Here is a 7,743-nt window from a genome sequence, read left to right as displayed (position 1 = left end):
AGCCTTTCAGCTTTGTAACTACAAGATTGACAGCAGACTCTATTGTTCAGCATTGGCAGGTTTATAATTCTTTTGAAGCACATTTTGTGGTCTCATATATTGTTAGCCTATAGATGACCCTCCTAATGTATCTTTTGGTTCTTTACAGCCAAGAGCCCCACAAGTACTCAGTCACCCAAATCGTCCTTCTTGGCCAGTCTTAATCCCAAGACCTGGGGTAAGCTGGGTGCCCAGACCAACAATGCCAACTCAGAGCCCTCACGCACAGCAGGTGTGAGTGGCCTGGCAAGGGCACCTCCTAAGGATTCAATTTCAAATAACAGGTACAATGATGAGAGTGAATGAAGAAAGTTTCCCTGTTCTCCACTCCAATATTATCCAAATCACACTCTTTTTGTTGTGACTGAGTGTGTTCATGCAGTGAGGGTGATGTGTGGACTACTGTTTCTAATCAGTGAAATATGGGTTTTTTTATGCTTTTGTAGAGACAAAATAAAGGCCTGGATCAAAGAACAGGCAAGTAAGTTTGTGGAGCGCTACTTCAACTCCGAAAATGTGGACGGCAGCAACCCTGCACTGAATGTACTCCAGAGACTTTGCACAGCCACTGAGCAGCTCAACCTGCAGGTAAAAACAAACCCCCATTACTGAACAGCAAGCATAGGATAATGACATTCCCATAAGTTGAAATTGTTGTGGAGATTGTTCAAATTGATAAAACTGCTAACTTACAAACCTTCAGCAGATCCTGTTAATGCAAGATGGATGAATAGTGAAACCTACAGAGATACATATACTGCAGTTGTGTTTATTTAACTAAAATTGGGTGTATACAGTAATGTTACACACCAGCACTGAGAAAGTCTTCTGATCCTGTCTTGTGTTCCTGTTTCCCAGGTGGACGGTGGTATGGAGTGCCTGGTGGAGATCTCCAGTATTGTATCAGAATCTGATGTGTCGTCTTTCGAGATCCAGCACAGTGGGCTGGTGAAGCAGCTCCTGGTCTACCTGACCTCCAACAACGACAGGGACTTGCTCAGCCGTGACGTGCGGCTCAAGAGGTTTCTCCATGTGTTCGCTGGCTGTCCGGTGAGAGACTTTAACATTATGTTATATTACTGTAATGTCAAAGAACTTTATAGCTTTGGCAGTCTAAATATTCAGAATTTGTTTTTAATTAGTTTTTTTTTTCTCTTCCCATTTGGTTTACAGGTTCCAGGAATGGAGCCTGCGGGTCGTCTGGACTCATCAGACAATGGGCCATACCTGGCACTGGTGCACAAAATGAACAGCTGCCTGAGCCAAATGGAGCAGTTCCCTGTCAAAGTGCATGATTTCCCCAGTGGCAACGGCAATGGCAGCAGGTCTGTGGGTTTATTATTTAGGTTTTATTTAAAACAACTTTAAGTTTAAACTCCTAAGTTCAGTTATATGGTTTGATATACATGCATTAACAATGTGTTTTTAATTTATTTTTCCAGGGGCTCTCAGGCGCTGAAGTTCTTCAACACACATCAGCTCAAGTGTCAGCTGCAGAGACACCCAGATTGCACTAATGTTAAACAGTGGAAAGGCGGCCCTGTGAAGATAGACCCCCTGGCCCTGGTGCAAGCCATTGAGAGATATCTTGTTGTCAGAGGTGAGGAACTATTCAATTAGAAGGCTGGCAGGGGATCAGCTCTCTTAAGTTGTCTTAAGACATCTGTTTTTCCTCAGCTGTCCCTTTTTAACTGTTATTAAAATGAGTTATTCAGTGTTTTTTCCGTTGGGGTACTAACTTGAAATATTATCTGCGCAGGGTACGGCCGAATCCGGGAAGAGGATGAAGATAGTGATGACGACGGTTCAGATGATGAAATCGATGAATCCCTGGTGTGTGTGATGCTGTTCATGCCAAATAAAGGCCCTCTTTTAATGTGTACACAATAATCTTCTGTTTATGTGCATTAAAGAGAAGTCCTGCGATTGCTTCAGTAGTATCAATAAACCATATATATAATACTAATATGTATTTTATTTGTTATCCAGGCGGCACAGTTCCTGAATTCTGGCAGCGTGCGTCACAGACTACAGTTCTACATTGGTGACCACCTGCTGCCATACAATATGACAGTGTACCAGGCTGTACGGCAGTACAGTCTTCAAGCAGAAGAAGAAAGGGAGTCGACGGACGATGAGGCAAACCCACTTGGGCGAGCTGGAATCTGGACCAAAACGCACACAATATGGTAAAACTGCTTGTTAATCTATCTTAATCCTAACTGGTTCTTTATGTATACAGAAATATTATTTCTTGCAGAAGAGTTCTTGTGCCTCTAATTTTTTTTTTCTGTTTTGCATCTTGCAACTTTCTTAACCTTCACTGTCGTTGAAAGGTTTGTTTGTTTGGATCTCACCAGCCAGTCTTGGATGGATCAGTCAAATAAAAAGTTATCTTATCATTGACCCAGGTGATGCCTAGCCATGCAGATTCATTTGCAAATGTTTTTCATTTTCTATTCTACAGTACACTGTGAAGTGGAGGACTTGTACTTACCACTGTTCGGAATTATTTTTGTCTCTTGAGTCTTGTCACAAAGAAAACAAAGCTTTGTTTCTGGTGTAGACTAGAGAGAGAAATAAAATGTTGTCATTTCCTGACAGGTATAAGCCTGTGAGAGAGGATGAAGACGGCAGCAAAGACGCTGTGGGTGGAAAGAGGGGCCGAGCGCAGACTGCTCCCACCAAAACCTCACCTCGCAACGCCAAGAAGCAGGATGAGCTGTGGCATGGTGAGAATCTCAGTTATCTCAGTGTGGAGCGTTTCTGCTAGGTTCAATATTGCAAACTAGCTCTGAAACATTGCAGTTTCAAAATAAGCAGCATCTGCTTCTTTCTTGTAATTGTACAGAAACTGATGTTCCATAACTGTTAAAATAAAGTTGCACTGTCAGGGCTTGGGCTCAGCAAAGTTATTTTTAACTGCAGAATTCCCACTGATGATGTTTACCAAAAGCATTTCAGTCACTAGATTAAATAGTCAATATTCTAAGCATGTGGTCAGTGTTAAAACCACAGTTGACTTCATGACTACTGTTGATTCCTGTCACTTCCAGATGGTGTGTGTCCCAGTGTCATCAATCCCTTAGAGACATACCTCACTTCGGAGCCACCAGAGACCATAACCTTTGATGACCCCTCTTTAGAGGTCAACCTGCTGCTGAGGGTCCTGCACTCCATCAGTAGATACTGGTTCTACTTGTATGATGTAAGTCATAAAAGAGGAAGGCAACAACTTGTAGTCACTTTGTTTCCTTTCAAGTTGCCTTGTTATCTCTTAAAAACCTGTATCATCTCCTAAGTTTGGAATTGTTGTATAAATATTTACACAGAGATGCATTTTGATATTGCTTCAATTACCAAAGGAAATCTGATTCATGCCTTCCTTGCAATGTATTGTCCCAGTTTCATGACGTAATCTATAACATGAATATGGTTGTTTTGCAGAATGCTGTGTGTAAGGAAATCATCCCTACCAGTGAGTTCATTAACAGTAAGCTGACAGCCAAAGCTAACCGTCAGCTACAAGACCCGCTGGTCATCATGACGGGGAACATCCCTACTTGGCTCATTGAGCTTGGAAAAACCTGGTAAATGTTTCATACTTTTGACAGAAAGGAGGACTCTGAATCTGATCTCTCACCTGTATTTTGACTTCACCATGGGTGTTGGTGTTGATATGTTTGGCTGACATGTCTTTGTTCTCACATTATTCTCGCTCTTTCTCTCTGCAGCCCTTTCTTCTTCCCCTTTGACACCCGGCAGATGTTATTCTATGTAACTGCCTTTGATCGCGACAGAGCCATGCAGCGCTTACTGGACACAAACCCTGAGATCAACCAATCAGATTCTCAGGATAGCAGAGTTGCGCCACGTCTCGACAGGAAGAAGGTGCAGTGTGTTGCTGTATTCTACTGTTGTACTTGGAAATTATACAGTCATCTGATTTCATTGTATTCCATTGCTTTTGTGTGAAATGTTTTACAAGGGTATTTGTAACTACCTTTTTTTCTGACTTGACATAAACCTTGTTTGTTTCTCTCCTCCTTTGTCGTGTGCTTTCAGAGGACGATAAACCGTGATGAGCTGCTAAAACAGGCAGAGTCTGTGATGCAGGACCTTGGCAGCTCCAGGGCAATGTTGGAGATTCAGTATGAGAACGAGGTACCTGTAGTGTCTGTTGCGTTAAAACTGAATCTTGACTTCCACTTTTTGCAGTAAAATACTTTCATTCAGGTTTTTTGAGAAGTGTTTCTAATCTTTACCTTCTTTCAGGTTGGCACCGGTCTTGGCCCCACTCTGGAGTTCTACGCTCTGGTGTCTCAGGAGCTCCAGCGGGCCGATCTCGGCCTGTGGAGGGGTGAAGAGGTCACACTGGCCAATCCTAAAGGTACTGCATATGTCTTTCCAACTATAAACCTTCAGACGCACACAGGATATGATGAAAAGGATGTCAGGATATCTTTTACTTTTTTATCTAAAGCATCAACAAGGAACTTGAATTTTTTGTTGATTTCCACCGCCTCATTTCATTGATTTCCAGGGGTATCTTAATGAAACTGATCCAGTGGCATTAAAAATAACCATATAGAAATCATCAGACCATTTCATAAGCAGTTTTAAAACTCTTTGGGACAAAGAATACATCATTAGCACATTTTTAAACCAACTACAAACTGATCATGTGTTTGGTGTGTTTATTGGCCAGGTGTTGATAAAATTACTTTTCACTCTAAATACGATTTCCACTGAATCTAAATGCTTGTGAGATGGTATGTGTAGTCCTTTTTACCTGACTTACTCTGACCACACTTGTCTCTGCCCCAACAGGAAGCCAAGAGGGAACGAAGTACATGTTCAGCACCAGGGGACTGTTTGCTGTTCCCTTCGGCAGGACAACCAAACCAGCACACATAGCCAAAATCAAAATGAAGTTCCGTTTCTTAGGAAAGCTAATGGCCAAAGCTATTATGGACTTCAGACTGGTAACGACTTCTATTTTCTGTTCAATCTTTAATAGATTCTTATTGTCAACTGAGCCTGGGCATTTAGGAATGCTCTTCTGCCTGTGGTAAATTAATCTTGTTTAGATCTTTCAGGTGTAATCAAGCTGCTTTGGTATATTACAGCATTAAAACACACATACCTTTCATGTACACAATTTGCCAAATGGGTTTTTTATTTTTACTGTCTTTCTGAACCACTCCTCCCGCTCCTTCCCCCAGCTGGACCTGCCCCTGGGGCTGCCATTTTATAAGTGGATGCTACGGCATGAGATGTCTATAAGCTCCCATGACCTGGTGAACATTGATCCTGGTGTGGCCAAGTCCATCCAGCACTTGGAGGATATTATCCGCCAGAAGAAGAAGCTGGAACAGGACCGATCACAGGTAAAGCACATAGGGCTTCTGTGGTCCTGGGGTCTCATAATGGTGTTCCCAGTTTCTTTACAGCACCATCAGTCCTCTACAAATCACAAAACACCAATCTGATCATGACATAGGGCTTAGTCGTTGCTGAATATGTTCCCCTAATACATTCACATGCAGAGCTAATCTCCTTCACTGTTCCTCCTTCTGTCTCTTTGTCAACTGCGTGTGTGTGCAACAGACAAGGGAGACCCTACAGCAGGCACTGGAGAGCCTGAACATGAATGGTTGCTCAGTGGAGGACCTGGGTTTGGACTTCACCCTTCCAGGATTCCCGAACATTGAGCTGAAAAAGGGCGGCAAAGACGTCCCAGTCACGATCTACAACCTGGAGGAGTACCTCAGGGTATGGGATACTCTCACTCTGTGTCATACTTTTTGATGGTCTTGATATTGTTCCTCTTAAGGTTAATCTTTTCTTTTCTCTCCCTCCAGTTGGTGGTGTACTGGACTCTGAATGAAGGAGTGTCCAGACAATTTGAGTCCTTTAGGGAAGGGTTTGAGTCAGTCTTCCCCCTGCATCACCTGCAGTATTTCTATCCAGAAGAGGTAAGCACATTTTCTTTTTTTCTTACCTTTCCATCAGTCATGGCAATTTATAACATGCTGCTGTCAATAAAAATATGCATTGTGCCACAGCTAAGATTAATTCTTTGTTTTATTGTCCGTGTGTATGTATTAGTCTAGTACTATTAGTGTCCCTTCTTTAATTGTTCATTGTCCACCTTCTCCTGCTGCAGCTTGACCAGTTGCTGTGTGGCAGTAAATCTGAGACGTGGGACGTCAAGACGCTGATGGAGTGCTGTCGACCGGACCACGGCTACACACATGACAGGTGAAGACCGTCAAACCTGTGACACAAATTGTGATTAGGAAAGAATTGCCTCATAATGCAAACAGTCACAGTCATTTAGCTTTTCCCTGGAGAATTTACCTACGATGAGACTCGCAGACTTATTGTGAATACAGTGCTGGGATGGTTGTACAGAGTACCATACAAAATAGGTCCAGGCTACTTTTCTGTACTCCCTACATAGCAAACTATAGGTGTAAGTGAATTTCCATCTCAAGACACGTTTGATTATTTATTTCATGTCTTTGCAGCCGTGCGGTACGGTTCCTGTTTGAGGTGTTGAGCAGCTTCGATGCCGAGCAGCAGAGACTGTTTCTGCAGTTTGTCACAGGAAGCCCCAGACTGCCTGTCGGAGGTGAGTCGCCTCGCATACACAAACATAAACTCATCAAATGCGTCAACTTTTTGTTTTGTTTGTTCATTTTTGAGCTTGTATAAAGGTATACATGGGATTCACACGTTGATTATTTTACTTTTTTTTTCAGCCAATATGATAACCGATAATTAACTCATCGCTGATATTGATAATATTGATATTCTAGTGATGTTGATCAAAAAACTTCACAAACATACTTTAGCTTTCATAGAACATTCAACCTATCAAACGTTTGGAATGAGAATTCAGATTCTATTATAATAACCGATAATCACCTATAATTTAATTATGCGGGTAATGCATCATGATATAAATTTCACATTATCAGCCAATAATTTATCAGCCCCGGTAATTATCATCATCCCTCTATAAAATGTAAGTCACGTCCGTGCTATATCTGTGCCTGACGCGTGGTGTCGTGTGTCTTGTGTCTCAGGTTTCCGGAGCCTGAATCCCCCTCTGACGATCGTGAGGAAGACGTTCGAGTCAACAGAGAACCCGGATGACTTCCTCCCCTCAGTCATGACCTGTGTCAACTACCTGAAGCTGCCTGACTACTCCAGCATAGAGACCATGCGAGAGAAACTGTTGATTGCGGCTCGCGAAGGCCAGCAGTCTTTCCACCTTTCCTGATCTCTCCACATCTCACATTCAAATGCCTTCTACAGCGACTGATGAAATCATGACTTCCTTCTTAGTTTTTTTGTAATCACATACATTAAGGCTACGTGTACAGCCTTCTTGTTAGAGAAAGCAGCTTGCAGAAAAATTAAGACTTTAAATATATATTTGCTGCCCCTGTCTCTCAAAAAAAAATCTAAAAAATAAAAAAATGGAAAAGGTGTTCCATGACTCACAGATCTTAAAATATAAAAAAAGAGAGAGTCAAACTTATATCAGTAGTTGAGTAATGTTAAAAAAAGATGAAAACATCTGGGTGACATTTTAAATTGCATTGCTATGTGATATTTAAAAAAGGGATGTCTCCTCTCCAGTGTGGTGGACAAACGTCACTGGGTGTCGGGGAGGGAGTGGGGGGGGGGGGG

General features: G+C 42.2%; 1 protein-coding gene across 7 annotated transcripts in view; it reads left to right on the top strand.

The window, feature by feature from the left end:
• Nucleotides 1-7,619, top strand: part of trip12 (thyroid hormone receptor interactor 12) — a 25,202-nt gene extending 17,583 nt beyond the window's left edge. For 6 of the 7 annotated variants that reach the window (XM_035679733.1, XM_035679728.1, XM_035679729.1 and 3 more), the window contains 20 exons: nt 149-323; nt 486-627; nt 898-1,089; nt 1,213-1,364; nt 1,482-1,639; nt 1,799-1,872; nt 2,029-2,228; nt 2,644-2,771; nt 3,096-3,247; nt 3,487-3,629; nt 3,774-3,930; nt 4,105-4,203; nt 4,315-4,429; nt 4,870-5,024; nt 5,265-5,429; nt 5,650-5,814; nt 5,904-6,017; nt 6,209-6,303; nt 6,573-6,676; nt 7,134-7,330. In XM_035679733.1, the coding sequence (XP_035535626.1) occupies nt 149-323; nt 486-627; nt 898-1,089; nt 1,213-1,364; nt 1,482-1,639; nt 1,799-1,872; nt 2,029-2,228; nt 2,644-2,771; nt 3,096-3,247; nt 3,487-3,629; nt 3,774-3,930; nt 4,105-4,203; nt 4,315-4,429; nt 4,870-5,024; nt 5,265-5,429; nt 5,650-5,814; nt 5,904-6,017; nt 6,209-6,303; nt 6,573-6,676; nt 7,134-7,330 (2,882 nt within the window). Of the gene's footprint in view, nt 1-148; nt 324-485; nt 628-897; nt 1,090-1,212; nt 1,365-1,481; nt 1,640-1,798; nt 1,873-2,028; nt 2,229-2,643; nt 2,772-3,095; nt 3,248-3,486; nt 3,630-3,773; nt 3,931-4,104; nt 4,204-4,314; nt 4,430-4,869; nt 5,025-5,264; nt 5,430-5,649; nt 5,815-5,903; nt 6,018-6,208; nt 6,304-6,572; nt 6,677-7,133 lie in introns of all 7 variants that reach the window. The other variant, XM_035679732.1, reaches the window with a different exon arrangement.
• The last annotated feature ends 124 nt before the right edge of the window (nt 7,620-7,743 follow it).

This window comes from Morone saxatilis, unplaced genomic scaffold, assembly GCF_004916995.1.
Source record: "Morone saxatilis isolate NCDOM2014 unplaced genomic scaffold, NCSU_SB_2.0 Contig8, whole genome shotgun sequence".
Taxonomy (NCBI): domain Eukaryota; kingdom Metazoa; phylum Chordata; class Actinopteri; family Moronidae; genus Morone; species Morone saxatilis.
Note: the sequence above shows the minus strand (reverse complement) of the source record. Positions and strands in the feature narration are given on the sequence as shown.